Source organism: Helianthus annuus, chromosome 9 (genome assembly GCF_002127325.2).
Source record: "Helianthus annuus cultivar XRQ/B chromosome 9, HanXRQr2.0-SUNRISE, whole genome shotgun sequence".
Lineage (NCBI taxonomy): Eukaryota > Viridiplantae > Streptophyta > Magnoliopsida > Asterales > Asteraceae > Helianthus > Helianthus annuus.
Genome location: NC_035441.2, coordinates 158,619,283 through 158,637,159, shown reverse-complemented (window position 1 = coordinate 158,637,159; position 17,877 = coordinate 158,619,283). Strand labels below are relative to the sequence as shown.

The window sequence follows — 17,877 nt, the reverse complement described above, 5'->3', positions numbered from 1 at the left end:
ACAAGCAACTGGTAAGTGTGGGGATGTGACGGGTGGTCCGTAGGACAACCCCTAAACAAGCTAAAAATACATACATCTCATACTTTATGCGGTTTATTGTTTGAACTTAGTAACTACGAGAGATTTGATGTTGCAGGTGTTAAGGCGCTCAAAGTGCAGGATTTAGGAAGCTTGGATGGATGTGGGAAGATGGCATCATTAAGAGATGAAGAAAATAAGTTTTGAGGGAGAAACGAAGGAAAAAGCCCACTCAGCGCCGTAACCTACGGCTAGGGGCCGTAGGTTACGGCCATCAATGATCCACAAGTGCACTGCTGTAAAACAGAAGGTTCATGCCGTAAAGAACATTCAGAGCCGTAACCTACGGCCCTCAGCCGTAGGTTACGACACCCTATGTTGACCTTGGAGCTGCTGACAGCCGTAACCTACGGCTGAGAGCCGTAGGTTACGCCTCCGACTGATCTCAAAATGTAACTTACACATTTATTGGCCATTTCATGAGGATTTATGGGGTCTTATCATGGGTATTCGGTTACGGAAGATGGAGGACGAGTTGGGGGACTATATTTGAGGCACTTGGGAGTGAAAAACATATCTTATCATCTATCTTTCATCTAGTTTTGTTGGTGATCTTGTTGAACAATATTTTCTTCTATTTTTGCATGATGTTGTCACTTCAAGCCATGTGTGGCTAAACATTCTATGATTATCTTGGGTTGAAGGTTGTGTAAGACTTGTGCTTTTATTTTATATTTCCAGAATAACAACTCCTTTCTCTTTGAATTGTTTGTTATGGTGCATGATTGATTGTTAGTAAAGTATTGATTTTTATGCTAAACTAAATAGAAACCATACCTTCTTGGTGCCGTTGGCAGTCGAGATATCATGGGTATAGTTAGGCTTGGGTAAGGGTTAATTGATCATCGGGTAACAACCTCACGTTCTAGGAATCTGAGTACTTAGTTCCCTTTCATCACTGCAATTGGTCATTCATGAACTATGTCTATGTAGTTCTTTCTAGTTGAATGTTAGCACAAAAGTCGAAGCAAACCGGTAACTCAAGATAGTCATTTGTCTCTAAATTGTTTACAAACTCAATTTTCATTTTGCAAATTAATTAGTAATCGTAGTTTTAAAAGAAACCAATCCAACCAACTCTTACATTTTACTTTTCTTGCAATTAGTCTAATTTAGTTAATCTAGATAAATTCTCAAATAACACATATTCCACAAACTCCCTGTGTTCGATACCCACTTGCCACTAACAATTTAGTAGTAATTAGATTAAATTTGCGTGTACCAAGGCAAACACGTCATTACCGGACCACTAAGGGTTGCCCTAACCACTCGACTTCGATCGGTACATCAATGCACTTTGGAGTTCTACAGTACTTTCACCTTCACTTCAAGGTGTGACCCTTTTGACAATGAGGGGGTTGCATTTCGATGTGGTGGGACGAGATACTCGATCTCTATGGCGCAATTCGGGGTAATAGTGGGATTGTATACGGAAGAGGATTCGGGAAATGAAGAAAACACCGGGGGATTACGAGAACTGGATGAAAATGAACGCCAAGCCGCATGGGCTCAGATTGGTGATGGGTTTTACAATCCGAGCAGCACTAAGAGTACTAAGCTGAGGGATCCACTTTATCGCTACATTCATAGGCTCCTCACTTACTCTCTTAGTCAAAGACATGACAGCAGCGGCGTTGTTGGGTTAAGGGATTTGGTAGTCCTTCACTGCATCCACAACCGAAGACCCCTCGATGTTCCATTCCTCCTACTCTGGAACATGCATCTGAACCGGCTTGCTCATGCACCAACCCCTATCTTCTATGGGGGATGGGTGTACCGCCTCTTCAAGCACTTCGCGCGCATTCCTAGGTCTTTTGAAAGAAGCCCATGGTCGGGACGGGTCGATGTGCACATTTGCCGCGCCATGAACCTAATCTATGAGGCGGAAGAAGGATCGGTGAGCTTTCAAAGGATGCAAGGTCATGCATGGAACCCGCAAGAGGCGCTAGTCCTTCCCGCTCCACCTCCCCAATACCAGTACCAACCCCACGGTGATCCGGGGCAGTCCTCCTCACGAGGAGGTGGTTTTCCTAACCTTCAAAGTTTACATGATCTTTTGCAGGAAAACCTTATGTGCACCAGGAACACCTACAACCTTGCCAACAACACATACCACCGGGTCGGAGCCATTGAGAGAAACATCACCGATATCCAAGATGACATCGGGAGCATCTGGGAGTATATGGCGGGTCATGGGGGAGGAGGTGATGACAGTGATGAAGACATGGACTAGGAGGGTGAAGAAGGAGTAGGAGTGGACGGTTGGTGAGCCCACATGTTAATTTCACTTTCTATCAAACAATTTCCGGCCTGCGTGCCGAAGTGTTGAACAATTTACTTTCCCTAACTTATTTTTATTTTTTGCTTTTGTTTTTACTTTTAACTTGATGGTTTGGATGTTTGATTTGGTAATTTAGGATGTTTGGTATTGTTTGGTGTGGTGTTTACTGATAAAACAGGTACGAACGAGGCTTAGAGTGCTAAACATTAGGGCTACTAAAGCCAGGACAGGAAAATCGGACCTGCTGTTTGATAAATTTCTGCAGAATTTTTGCGAGACACGGGGTCGTGCCTAGCCAACACGCCCCCGTGTCCATCTTCTGTAAGTTTTCGTTACTGGCAGTTGAACACAGGGTCGTGTCCAACCGACACGGGGCCGTGTCCAGACTGCCAGTAACATAAAATTTTGCTTTTAATACAATTTTACACATTCAGTCAACCTAAAAACTTATTTTTGGGACACATTGAGGACAATGTGTAAATTAAGTGTGTGTGGGGGGGGGGATGCTAAAACCTTGAATTTTGCAAGTCCTAATAACAAGCCTTACACAAAACTTTATTGGAACCGCTAGTCACCCCAAATTTTTTCGAAAAAAAATTTCATTTTTTTACTTGTCTAAGTTTAAGTTGGGGATTCAAGTCTTAACAAGGTTATATTTTTACAAGTTTACAACCGATAGCGTCGTAATAAAAAGAACCAACATAAGAAAATTATGAAAAGGCATGACAAACTTAGTTAAAATTTGATTATATATACTTGATCACATAAAAACCCTTTCCCACAAAAGTGAGTTTTGAGCCTTTAACGAGCATACAAATATATATCTTTACACTAAATGCTCATTTTTCGTTTCTTGTGTGAATAGCCGCTTGGTTCGTACGACTCTAGAACTTGCCACAACAATACATTCCCGGTCCTTACCAACTTAAACCCCAGTAAGTAAATGATGGAGGCATTAGGACTAACCCTTTTTTCTTTCTACACCATTATTTTTCATTTTTTTTACCACCTACCCAAAATCCCCCTAGTTAACCCCTTTGAACCTAAACCTTTTCATTTCTTAACCCAAAAACCATCACCCTTTTTACCCACCTAAACCTTTTTATTTTTAACCCTTTATTTTAGTAACAAAGGTCGGTTTTCTAATGACTCTATTAAAAAAAAACAGTTGTATATTTTGATGAAACCAAATAAACAAACAAGTTCATCAAAAATAACCTTGTTTGAAACGTTTGTTATGCCTTTCGCCCTTTTTTACTAACCACTAACCCAACCACCCACCTTTAGCCCAAGCCGAACCCTTCACCCAAAAAGTCCTCTTGATATTTACAAAGGTATGTAGTTAAAAAGGAGGAGGATTGATTGCTTGGCAAGCTTATGGTAGGAGTAAGTTCCATGCCGCTCTCGAGTGATTCACTAAAAATACACCTTCGGCCGAGTGTTGAGTGATTCCCCCGTGAGGTATGTGAACTTGTATATAAATGGAATTTTGAAAAGGTATGTTATGCCCTAATAAATAATTTATCTTATGAAATGTTTTTAAATCATGACGAATAGGATTGTAAATAAATAAAAATAAAACCTAAATAATCTTGGAATTCCCGACACTCTATGACAAGCCCAAAAACCTTCTCTTCTACCCATTCCATTTGGGAGTGAATAAAGCGACATTATAAAGAGTTTTGCTTGAGGACAAGCAAAGATTCAAGTGTGGGGGTATTTGATGTGCACAAAATGCAACATATAAATTACATCAATTGTGGCTTAAAACTAACCCTTTTTTAGTATTAATGTTGGAAAAAGTATGCTTTTCTCTTCCTTTTGTGTTTTCAGGATTAAATGAGCTCAAAATAACAAAAGAAGCAAAAAGACAGCAAAATCTAACAAAAATACAAGAAAAGGAACAAAAGTGATATGCCCGACCCCTCAACAGCATCTCCCCAAGCAAAACAGAGAAGCCAGAAGACTGAACACGCCCCGTGCTCAGCGAGCACGGGGCCGTGCCCAAGAAGTAGCAGAAGAGACAAACCTATAGAAGCTTTTATCGCCCACCACGGGGCCGTGCCCAGCGGACACGGGGGCATGGTCAGGTTGCTGCAGGCGCATTTATTGTAATTGCGAATTACAATTAATGAAGATAGAGAGAGTGTCAGATGGACACGGGGCCATGCCCAGGCTTCTGTTCAGCCTATAAATATGAGTGCTTGGAGCCATTTCAACTCATCCCTTGGCACACCACCTCTCTCACACTTCACCCACCACCCACCACCACCATAACACCATCATCCACCACCATCATCCATTGTCCATCATAAAGTGTGTGAGTCGTCTCGGGATCCAACATTGATCGTAAGAGTTCTTGACAATCAAAGGCCATGTTTGCCTAAGTCTCTTACATCACTTTGTGAAGACAAGTGTTTAGTGTAATACTTTTTATTTTTAATCTTTTGCACTTTTTAATTGGTTTTGTATTAATGACTTTAATTACTAGTTTCTTATGTTGAAGGTGATTCTTCCTTATCGTTTGTCCGTGGTGTCTTGGCATTATTTTACTATCTATATAAAATAAAATATTTTCACCATTCATATCTCCACGGTCTATATGGAGGTATGTTGGCTACCTGGTCGTGGGTTAAGGGAACGGTTTGGTAAGAGTCTTGCCATTGTTCAGTGTATAGATCCTGCAAAGGACCTGGGTCAAATTTAGTAGGACCTCCTTCAATACCCAAAGGTATTGGATGGCGGGGGTCCAAACTCTTTGATCCCCTCATAAGTTAAACTACTATTAAAACTTTAACCCGGCTACTTAGGACTGTATCCCTGCTGACTCAGACTACTTAGCCGAGGGTAACGTCGCCTTCAAAAGAGGGGCCTACCACATTATGCATTAATAACTTAATTAATTATCTTTCAATAATCCGACCCTTTAGGATTTATCCTTGCTGACTCAAACTACTGGGTTGAGGGTAACGTCACATTCAAAAGAGGGGCTACTACAATAACTAAGATAATCTCTTAAACAAGTGCAAAAGTGCGAAAATAATCAAAGGTTACACTAACACACGAGTCGGATCCATGTGATTCATCTTGTCTATCTGTTTTTACTTTTATTTTTATTTTCAGCATTTTAGTTAGTTTTATTTTCTTAGTTTAAAAATCTTTTTCTAACATTTTGATTTGATTAGACGTTGAGGATAAACCGGTACTAAAAGCTCTTGTGTCCTTGGACGACCTCGGTATCTTACCAACACTATACTACGTCCATGATGGGTGCACTTGCCCATATGTGTGTTTAGTGTTAGTAAATATCGTGTTTTACAAATTTAAAACTTGGCTAAAAAGTGTAAAAGGGCTTAAAATATACACCTAAAACATATACACACTAACACGCATCAATAGACTCAATCACTGTTAAGTATAATTGAAAACATTTGAGATTTTGGTAAAAAGGTTTATAAAAAGAGAATGTACTCACAAAAAGGTGACAAAAATAAGATGTACTCACATTGTTTACTTAGGTAAAACTAAAGCTTCCTGGTGAATCTCCTGATTATTATCTATTAAAATTAAACAATGCACATGTGTTAGTAAAATAACCCAAATCACATTAATCGTACAACACGAGACAGAACTCCAATGACTGAGTCAGGCAGAGCCTTGACATGCGTCACGGAGCCCTAGATCAATCGGGTGTAACACGAGACAGAACTCCAATGATTGAGTCAGGCAGAGCCTTGACATGCGTTATAGAGCCCTAGATCGATCGGGTAGGGTAACAAATACGTGATCAGGGGTCATAATACTTACAACAAGGCAGAGCTTCGCTTTATAGGGGTATAATAGCCGAGTATTATAATTGCCTAGAGATTTGAGAGAGAATTCAGACTTGAACGGTTTGCAAACCGAGGCTCGAGGCATCTTTTATAGTGCTGATTGGAGGGCGGCTCGCGGTTCGCGATGCCCCCTTGTTCCTCTCTCGCGGCCCGCGAGGCCAGTAGGTTAGGATCTTGCTTAGGTGAGTCAAGGGTGTAGCCTTGATACGTAACCGGACACGTGGCACAAAGGTGTGCCGCCTGGTGGCACTGAGTTGCGCCCCGCGACAACCTTGGAACAGGTGTGGAAATTTCCTTTGCATCTTTGATTCGAGCTCCCAAGTATATTCTGATCCTCTCTTGGAATCCTATTTAACTTTGACCAGAACTAGTCTCTTGTGTTTAAGATTCTTGATATTTCTATCTTCAATCTGAATAGGTTTCTCTACAAACTTAAGTTTCTCATTTACCTCTATGTCCTGAAGTGGTATTACAAATGTTTCGTCTGCTAAGCATTTCTTGAGATTACATACATGAAACACATCATGTATTCCTGCCATTTCCTCTGGCAGTTGTAGCTGATAAGATACTAGTCCTATCATTCTAATAATCTTAAAAGGTCCAATAAACCTGGGACTTAGCTTTCCTCTTTTAACGAATCTGACTACTCCTTTCCATGGAGAAACTTTTAATAATACCTTGTCTCCAACTTGAAATTACAATGGTTTTCATCTGTTATCTGCATAACTCTTTTGACGATCTCGTGCTGCTTTTAGTCTTTCTTTGACTTGAATAATCTTGTCCGTTGTTTCTTGTACAATCTCTGGTCTAGATAGTTGCTTTTCTCCAATTTCTACCCACAGAATGGAGTTCGGCACTTTCGTCTATAAAGTGGTTCGAAAGGTGCAACATTAATGCTTATATGATAGCTGCTATTGTAGAAAAATTCTATTAATGTTAAATGATCATCCAATTTCCTTCGAAATCAATTACACAGGCTCTAAGCATATCTTCTATCGTTTGTATTGTCCTTTCGCTTTGTCCGACCGTTTGAGGATGATAAGCTATGTTTAGATTTAACCTGGTTCCCATTGCTTTTTGGAAACTTGTCCAAAAATGAGAAGTAAAACAACTATCTCTATCAGATACAATAGATAAAGGAATCCCATGTAATGAAACTATTTCATTTACATATAATTTGGCTAACTATTCCATACTGAAAGTTTCCTTCATTGGTATGAAATGAGCAGATTTGGTTAATCTGTCAACAATCACCCAGATTGTATCATTACCTTTTCGTGTTTTGGGTAATTTGGTAACAAAGTCCATTGTTATCAATTCCCATTTCCATATTGGTGTTTCTAGTTGCTGTAATAACCCTGAGGGTTTCTGATATTCAGCTTTAACCTGTGAACAGGTCAGACATTTAGCAACATAGTTTACTATATCCTTTTTCATTTCTATCCACCAGAAATTCTTTCTTAAATCTTGATACATCTTATCACTACCGGGATGTATCGTATACTTAGACTTCTGGGCTTCTTCTAGAATTCTCTGGCGTAGGTTTCCTTGTTTAGGTATCTGTACTTGCGCATTCCACAAGGAAAGCGCAGCATCTTCAAACACTCCAACTGTGAATTTGACCCTATTCTCAGCAGGGTAGTTGCACATTGCGAATGCAGATTCCACCTTTTCAAACCAGTGGAGCAGACCAATAGCACCCTCGGTGCCGGTGAAATAACTGGGCTTGCATCCCATGAATGATTTGAAGGTACAAACCGGTGGCTGAATAGGCTGGACTTGCAGGGCTGAATAAGAAGTTTAGCACAAGTAAGAACGCAAGGCTAAAAAGAGAACAAGAATGGAAATAGACATTTAGGGTATTCTATAAAAATAGATTTACCTCCAAGATGGACCTGCTGATATGCTGCCAACGCTTTAGCGACACGGTCATTTACGAGTGCAGTTAGTTGGGCCTGGGTTATGTTGATGCTCCCACGTCCGCTGCCACAACCGTTCCCTCTATTGCTCATGATTTCCTTTAATTAAAAAAATGAGTATATAAGACACGGTTATACATTCATTATGTAAATTTCAAGAACAAGGAAATCAATCACATCAAGTCCAAGCAACATATGAAACAACTAAATAGAAATATCCAATTAAAATAAATTGCAACTGTCTGTACAACGCGTTTCAACAAATATTAAAATTTAAAAGTAACCATAGTTTTTCAGAACAAATGAAATAAGGAAAGATTGTTAGGTGGTGGATCAGTCATCAACTTCTCCATCGCCCATGTCAGCATCGTCGTCATCGCCATCGTCGCCATCGTCACCGTCGTCGTCATCGTCATCTTCAGCAGCAACTTCATCTGGCTCTTCTTCCTCTGGATCCTCCTCAGGGTCCTTTTCGGGTTCTTCTTCAGGTTCTTCCTCTGGACCCTCTTTGGGTTCCTTTTCTTCCAGCTCTGGTTCAGCCGGTGGTGCTGGTGGTACACGCTGGTCCAAGAAATGCAACCTCCAAGTCGTCTCATTCAAGTTCACATTTATAAGTCCGATCTGATAATCTCTCCTTTCATTAGCTTCTTCAAAGTTTTTGTTAGCTTCCTCCAAGTTCCTTATCCTTCTAAGAGCATCTTGCAGATCCCCTTCTAAACGTCGAATCCGTATCGGGTCAGGGGTTAGGTGGACAGCTGCAGGAGCCTCAGCTCGTGCCACTGGAGTAGTTAGGGAAGAAGACACACCGGTTTGGGCGAGACGTGCCCTACGAGAAGCACGTGGTCTCCACGTGATGCAGAGGGGAATGAACCAGTGGTGCTTTCCCTGGTGCGTGGGAAGGTTCAGAAGGAGAGGATGATGATGCCGACATACTTGTGATACGTTACTTTTACCTATTTTAGTTTACACAAAGAAAATCATAACATTGAAAAAGTAATGCACGTGTAAATGTCAAGTAATACAATTACCATATACGCATCTAAATATGACGAACCTTGCAATCTGGAGTGTGGTGTCGTTGTGGTTTCCAATAGAGTGCGGTTATAGTATGGTTTTCATAAAAAAAATATTTTATATTTTAAACCTAGTTCACTATAACCAATGGCTCTGATACCAATTTGTCACACCCTCAATTTCCACACGCGGAGTTTTACCGCGAGGCATGTGACTGACTAGTATCTAGCCACTAATCATGTTGAACCAAACAATTAAAGTCATAAAAGCATCACTATCAACATAATTAGCGATAAGGTTTTAATTTGTTTAAAAGACAGTTTATAATGCAGCGGAAAATAAAGTTAAAAACCAGCAGGAAACTAAAATGACAAGTTAAATAAATGTCTAAAAACATAAAGATTTAGCGAACCACTCACTCCAGCCGATTGCAACGCCCGTCCATAGTTGTACATAGTGACCTGCAAAGTACGCAACTACGTGTCAATGTTAAAGTTGGCGAATTCACAAAAATTGAGTTTAGTAAAAGTAAAGTTCACAACGTTTTGATTTAAGTATGACACGGGTAGCTAACCCTCATCATATGACTAAACTATGTACTGAATGCGGACGTTTCGTTTGTTCCCTCAGTAATGTCTATCAACATTAAAGTAAGAGTGAAGGTTAGAAGTTCACGCCCGACCTCCAGCACGGTTTGAGGTTTGTCAAACTTAATAGCGCTATCAACTAATATTCCGCGTATGCCTACCAGACAATCTAATCGGTAAAATACAGGGACTTTCATGATAGAATTTTTCGTTTTGTATATGTGTACTATCCACCTCCAGTGGATAGCATGTTTCAGTGGTCCACACAAGGAACGCGCGCGTAGCCCCAACCAGGGCTACCGTAAAAAGTGTTGTCCCAAACCAGGGATGCATGCTTTTAGAAAAGAGTTGTGAACTCACCTTAGTTTTCTTGGTATTAAACTTGAAAGGTAATCAGGAATGTCAACTTTATCTTGATATATTTACCATTTCAATTAGTTCAATTTATGAATTGCTACACGTATCTAGCAATTAGCAGGCGTACACGTTGTCACAAATATTTCACTGTATGGTTTTCATGCACATGTTTACAACCTATGACATGAGATACGCTAAACATCCTATCAATAAGCAAGTACGGACAACAAAATAGCAAGTTCGACTCTTATAGACTTTGTAAACCATTCATAGCAAAATCACTGAAATTTGGCTGTATTAGGAAGCTCGTTTACGATACTTGGGTTGCTGTAAAAATTATGATCTTTTTATGCGACGTACCCCTCGGTGGGGTTGTCCTTGTGTTAAATTTTTACGGTCTAACTCTTTACCGAAAAATTTAGAAAAATCTTTTACTATGCAGTGTCCAGATTCGTCACTTTATGACTGCAGTTTACGGAAAAAATTATTTAAAAATCCTTGATTACCCGATTGACCCGATTCCACTTGGAGATTTGTACCGACACCTAAGTCTATCTACTACACAAATTTCCTGTTCAAACTCCAAATATTCATCGAGATATGATGTAAAACACAACACATAAAATCTGCAGAAAAATGCAGCTTTGAATGCTGAAACAAAATAATTTATTTAAAATATCAAACGATGTCCAAAAATTATGATTCCAGTGCCATTAAAAGCGTATTTCTAAATACTACGTAATAGACTCAAGAAAATATAGTTTTCAGGAAATTATGACCCGGTTACAGGTGATTAAAGTAGGCTGTAACTATTGGACAGATTCTATTTTCATTACCCGATCTCCCCAACCAAATGACTAACGCACCCAATGACCCATAACGTTTATTTACAACAGGTTTGTATCACAAAATAGATCATGTAACAACCAATTTATCACTAACAACCGGATTTAAACCCAAAAGCATCACCTGAGGTGTCGCAACCCCCGACCCCACCCAAGGAGTGGGAGCCGCGAACCAGTCAAGTGGTATCAGTGTTTTTATTAATTTGGCAGCGGAAATGAGACATCGAGAACATAGTTAGGAAATAACCTCAGAGTTTCAAAACACCAAATTTTTATTTAAACAAATGGGATAAAGCCCATATTTCATTTATAATATTTTTATAGGGATAAACCCTAGTTTGCTAAAAATATAACTCCTTCTTTTATTCAGGTAAATTAAAGCCACTTTCTTTAAGCCTTCAGTGCTCTATAGCTGGCTTCTTTTAGTTTCATATTAGGTTACCTGAAACGCCTTTTGAAAACATTTTATCTGCAAGAAATACTAGCGAGTACATTCCATTTTTGTAAAAGACATTGTTATAACTTCATAGTACTAAGAGCGATTACAATGTTTATATCTAACTAAAAACTCCAAGTACTTGTCACTCGACGGATCTGTGACTATGGTCATATCACACATTGGCTACCCGTGTCCAATTGTGAAGGTTATCAAATAGTGTATACAAAACCCCATAATACCGGCAACATTTTGTAGAATACAAAGACTTAATCACTGTAAGTATAACTGAAAAATATTAAAGGTTTTGTAAAATAAGTTGACGAAAAGAAGAATGACTCACAAACTGTGAGAAAAAGAGAAATGACTCACATTGTAAACTTATGTTTTTCTACGGGCTTCCTGGGAATGTTTTCTGTAAATTTTCTTGAGTGTCTATTAAAAACATACAATGCACTCGCGTTAGTATAATAATCCAAATCACTTTAGCCATACATCACGAGACAGAACCCCAACGTACTTAGTCAGGCAGAGCCTTGACATGCGTTGCTGGGTTCTAGATCAATCGGGTAGGGTAACGAATTAGTGATTGGGGGTTAAAATACTTACAACAGGGCAGAGCTTCGTGATTTAGGGGGTATTTTGGCTCTAATTTTCGTTCAGAATTATAGAGAGAAAGAAAGATTTGTGAACGGTTTGGGACTGTGGCCGATCACCTCAATGTATAGCTGTTCTTGATGTCTCTCGCGCCCCGCGATCCCGTCGCCTGGTTCCTTTCGCGCCCCGCGAGGGCATCCTAGCTACAGCTAGGGTTGCCTGGTCACGAACCTAGACTTTCCAAGTGTTGGACACGTGGCACAAGGAGAACTCGGCTAGACAAGGGCTGTCGCGCCCCGTGACACACCCGGGCAACCCTGTCGCGGCCCGCGACCGAGTGAAATTATGATTTTATTTGTTTTTTAATTAAATTAAGGTTATACTGTTTTTTTTTTTTTTTGAGATTACGAAGCCTTTTAAGGTGCTCTTCGAGGGTTGTTATACGATGGGCATACCCGAACCCATGAACTACATGTAACCATCTAAACGACAAGTGTAATCATCACGATGGAAAAACACAGACATGACACTCATTCTCATATTACAAATCAAAACTCTAATGTTCCATATCAAGTTCCCGATATCACATAACCCATCACGTACGACTTTCTAACAACCTAATCAATAATAACTCCACATATATCAGAAAATCATCAAACAAACATAGAGGATTCAGCCTTGATCATCAGACTTTAATCATCGAATTCGTGTGTAACCACTTATGTTATAACAAAGGAAAATCAATTAGTTACCTAGCGAAAGAGTAGATCGAATACAGTAGCCTAGAGTCGAGTCTTGGAGTTCTGGTGCCTGTCTCACGTCCTCAGCAGCAGAGAGAAAAAGAGAGGGGTGATCGCAGGTTGTTAGGGCAGGTTATGGTTTTGTTTGAGGAGTTAAGTTATAACAATTCATGCAACCTACGTATTATATTGAAATTTCATTAGTGGGCGGTTTGAGATAGCTTATGGGGTTGGGCTGATGACTACAAAAAGAAAATATAAAGGGGTTTAGTTTTGTTGGGCCACACAAAAAAAACATATATACATTCTTTTATTTTCCTTCATATAATCAACTGATTATAAATTATAAAAGTTATAATTAGTAAACAAATATAATATATGATAATAAGTTTGATTAGTAAACTAATATAATGTGTAATAATCAAGTTATTGTTCGGGCCTCATAAGTTTCGAGATACGCGATTTATGCCATGGTTCAAACGGTTCGGATCGGTTCAACACTATAAATTAAATAAGTATAAAATAAATTCGTTGAATAAGATCATTATATAAATTGAAATATAAATGCGAAACTGATGGTTTTTACCTCAAGAATTCGGGTTGTCACAGTTAACACGGTGGGATATTGGTGGAATATTGGTAATTTTAATATCATGCTAAATTTATGTATATAGCAATTTAACACTAACAATTCAGTATATTTTCCTACCATTAACAAATTAACCTTTTACAATATGCAAAACAAACAATTGTAACAATTAATAACTAAGACTTAATGTGACACCTCGGATCTTTCCGGATAACCTTTCGATGTAACAAACGTGTACGTAATCGACTAACAGTAAAAATATATAAAAACTATTTGCTATTATGTGTTATGTGCCGATTTGCTTATGTGTATGTATATATATATATAAGTGTTATACACGTAAACCGAAACCACAAGCAACCCGACTCGAGACCATGGTCTCGAGTGAACATTAGTAATGGGCCGGCTAGGCCTTGGCCTCGTAGGAATTAAACCCAACCCAAGCCCACACTCGCAACACTATATAAACCCAACCCCACCTCCCTTAACCATTTTACACACTCTCTTCTCACACTCTCATCTCTCACACCAAAACCCTAAAGCTCTAGCAACCAAGACCACTCTTCTCATCCTTCTCCTTCTTCTCGGGTCAACCAACATCAAGAACCTACTCGGTTTTAGCTCGGAACCGCCAACCGGGAGCTCATTCATCGATCCATCATACCCGCACACCTTGAATCTATAACCGGTTAGTGGTTTTAGCTCTTTCTAGATGTTCATGTGTTAATAAGGTCACTATGTGTTACCATGATTCTTGCTTGTATTAATATAGGATGATGATATAAATTTCGGATAAAAGATTTGATGCTTGATTATGTTTGAAAAGCATGCCTAGATAACTTAGGGTGAATGTTTATGAAAGTATGTGAGTATTCGGTTTTGGGGGAGATAGTTTTGTTTCCGGTTAACAAGGGTTTGGTTAAAGGGGATTTGGACATGATGTTGGATTGAGTGTTCATGACTTTCATGATTTGAGATTGTGGTTAAATATTGCTTGAATAACCTGATTTTGGTTAATTGTCAGTTGGATACTTGTGATTGAATATGTTGAATGTGTGAAGAACAATTTGAATGTGTTATGAACATGATAAATATTTGAAATTGTGCTTGTTTGATCTGTTGTGGTTTGTAATCAGACAAGAAAACATGTTTTAGTGGAAATGGTACATATTGGTTTCATGAAAATGCATTTCCATTGGTTCGTACATATGACAGGTTCTAGAAGGTCTTCATGCACACGTAACTACGGTTGCGAGTCGCAACCTTTGGTTGCTACTCGAGACCGCACCAAGATCTGTCGAGACCTCCCGGTTGCGAGTCGTAATCAACGCGTATCGATCTGATTGCGAGTCGTAACCACAGCTGCTTTGTCGGAATCGCCGGTTGCGAGTCGGAATCTCTGATTGCGAGTCGCAACCAAAGCATGACGAACCGAGACCTCGCTTGCGAGTCGCAACCTTGGTTGCGAGTCACCTCCGTCTCGACTGGGCTGATATTGGGCCAACGTACTTGTTGGATTGTCTGTTAACTGGATTGCTTGTGTAACTGCTTCGGCCCAATAGCCCCACTGTTTGTATGTTGGACTTCCTGTTGACTGGGCTGCATGTCTACCTGCTACTGTGGTTATCTGCATTTACGTTAAGTGTGTCTTATACGTGTTTACTTGTACCCGACTTGACCCATATTTGGTAACCATGTTAGGACGTGGTGACCAACATACTTAACCAAGTAACGTATCATACCGAGCAACCCAAGGTGAGTTCACAACTTAAAAGCATGCGTCCCGGTGGTTTGGGACACGAGACTAAAACAACCCTATCCCCTTGTAAAGGGGATACCGTCTACACTCCTTCCCTAGTTATTGGGAAACAACTTACTTTATCTTCCCTTGTATTGGGAAACCTTTTTAGTTAATTACTGTTTATACGGATTGCAACTAACGGCACTAAACGCAACTCTATCACTCAAGTCCCTACTACATAATACCGATTAGTCGCCGGTGCCAGGCGAACGGGTTATTAGTTGATAGCGCTATTTAGGTCTTACCAGCCTCACACCGTGCCATGGTATGGGATCGGTCGTGAACTAATGTACTCAGGCATCCGTCAATGATGATAGAACATTGACATCGGGGCATCCTGCGGAAACGCATTCGGTTACCTAGTGTTCGGTATTGGAAAAACAGTTTAGTCGCTAACTTTTGGGGTAGCTCCCCATGGCATGTATAAACGGATAAATTAACTGGTGAAACAAGTTTTTTTTGGTAATTAAAACTGGACAACTAGTGAACTCACTCAGCATTATTGTTGACCCCTTTACTGCATGCTTTGCAGGTGGCCAGTGACTGGAGCAGCTACTTGGGATGTGTAGTGGTCGTCTGCCCGTGTGTTGGGCATTTATTATGCTTACCTTATGAACACTGTTTAAAAACTATTTAATTATGCTTCCGCTACTTGTTACTGTTTAAACTTTAAAACCTTTAACTCTGAACTTGATATTTGCTAATTTTTATGGTTAGCAAGTATTACTTTAATATTAACCAATGCTTAGTATAATTGGTGGCTGGATCCTGGTCAGTCACGCCCCCGAAGCGGGTGTTATCCGCGGGTGGATTTTGGGGGTGTGACAGATTGGTATCAGAGCCATTGGTTATAGTGAACTTGGTTTTAAAAAGGGGAAAAATCTTTTTGAGAAAAACCAGACTATAACCCGTGACTCGTGACGACACTACACTCCAAGTACAAGGCTCGACTTATCTGACCTCATAGCTCGGACCCATAGTTACTTGCTTACTTGTCTTATGCTTTCTGCTTTACTATACGTACTAGTTACCTGATTAGATAGATGCGTCTTCTCTCTTCTATCTTATTCTCGCTATGTTACGACATCACACTCATACTATGTTTTCTGGTTATGAAGACAATGAGTGGACGCGGACGAGGAAACGTCAACATGACCCCGGCTCAGTTCACTAGCCTGCTCAACACTGTGGCTGCAGCTTTCGCAGCTCACCCGATAGGTCAGCCTGCACCTGTGCAACCACGTGTTTGTACCTTCAAGACCTTTATGGATTGCAAGCCTCTTCCTTTCAATGGCACGGAGGGTGCCATAGGCCTTCTGCACTGGATTGAGAAGGTCGAAGCTGTTTTTGCTGTCTGTGAATGCCCAACTGCTAATTGGGTGAAGTTTGCTACTGGTACTCTAGAGGGAAGCGCACTTTCATGGTGGAAGGCGCAAATTCAAATGCTTGGCTTGGAGACTGCAAACGCTACTGCGTGGGAAGATTTCAAGGATATGATCAAGGAAGAGTACTGTCACAGGGATGACATCCACAAGCTTGAGAATGAGTACTATGAACTCAAGATGGTTGGGTCAGAGATTGAGACCTACACCAAGCTGTCCAACGACTATGCTGCTCTTTGTCCAAACATGTCTCGACCTATGTACCGAAGGATCGAACTGTACATCAAGGGTCTGGCTCCAGAAATTCGAAGCCACGTGACTTCAGCCAACCACACTACCATTCAGCCGATCGTTCGACTTGCTCACAAACTCACGGATCAGGCTGTGGAAGAGGGCAGGTTGCCCAAAAGGATCAGTGCTGCGGAAGGAAGTCCTAGTGACAACAAACGGAAGTGGGATGGAAATCAGGGCAAGGATGCTAACCCTACTCAAGCCCCAGCTCAGCAAAGGAAAACTGACAACAGCAAGGGCAATCAACAACAGGGTGGCTACCGGGGAAACTACCCTAAGTGCAACAAGTGTAACAGGCACCACAATGGGGCATGTAACAAGGGTCAGTGTCAGCGATGCCACAAGATGGGGCACGAAGCCAAGGATTGCAGAAGTCAGTTCCCAGCAAGGCAGAATCAGCAACAACCTCAACAGCAACAGCAGCAGGGAAACAACAGAGCTTGTTTTAAATGTGGGGCAACAGGGCACATGCGAAAGGATTGCCCTGAACTGAATCAGAATCGCAACAACAACCAGGGAGCTGGGAACAATGAGCAGAATAACAATGCTGGAAATGCAAGGGGCAGAGCTTTCGTGATTGGAGCTGGAGAAGCTAGGAACGATCCCAACGTCGTGGCGGGTAAGTTCCTACTTGATGATCGTTATGTTTCTGTGTTATTTGATTCCGGTGCCGATGCCAGTTATGTATCCCTTCGCATTAGTAAGAAACTTAAGCATTCGCCCGCATTATTAAGTTCTAAGCATACCGTCGAGATAGCTAATGGTAAGAACATCGAGGCCACGCACGTGATCCACGACTGCACCCTAGAATTGTCTGGCCATACGTTTAGTATCGATCTTTTCCCTGTCAAACTTGGAAGCTTCGACGTTGTTATTGGTATGGATTGGTTATCCAAACATCGTGCTGAGATCCTCTGTCAAGAGAAAGCAGTTCGTATACCTCGCCGTTCTGGTCAACCCCTCATCGTCAAAGGCAACAAAAGTGGAGAAGTCACAGGCATTATCTCGCTTCTAAAAGCCCAGAAGTGTTTACAGAAAGGGCACACCGCTATCCTAGCACTCGTCACCAATACTCGCGAAAAGGAAAAGAGGATTGAAGATTTTCCTATAGTACGCGATTATCCCGA

General features: G+C 40.6%; 1 protein-coding gene across 1 annotated transcript; it reads right to left on the bottom strand.

Annotated features, from left to right (window-relative positions):
* Positions 1 to 8,444: 8,444 nt before the first annotated feature.
* Positions 8,445 to 9,580, bottom strand: LOC110876606 (acidic leucine-rich nuclear phosphoprotein 32 family member B-like). The gene is made up of 2 exons (XM_022124771.1): positions 9,538 to 9,580; positions 8,445 to 9,064 (listed from the first exon to the last, which is right to left on the bottom strand). The coding sequence occupies exons 1-2, from the start codon at positions 9,578 to 9,580 to the stop codon at positions 8,445 to 8,447; spliced, it is 663 nt and encodes a 220-aa protein (XP_021980463.1).
* Positions 9,581 to 17,877: the final 8,297 nt, after the last annotated feature.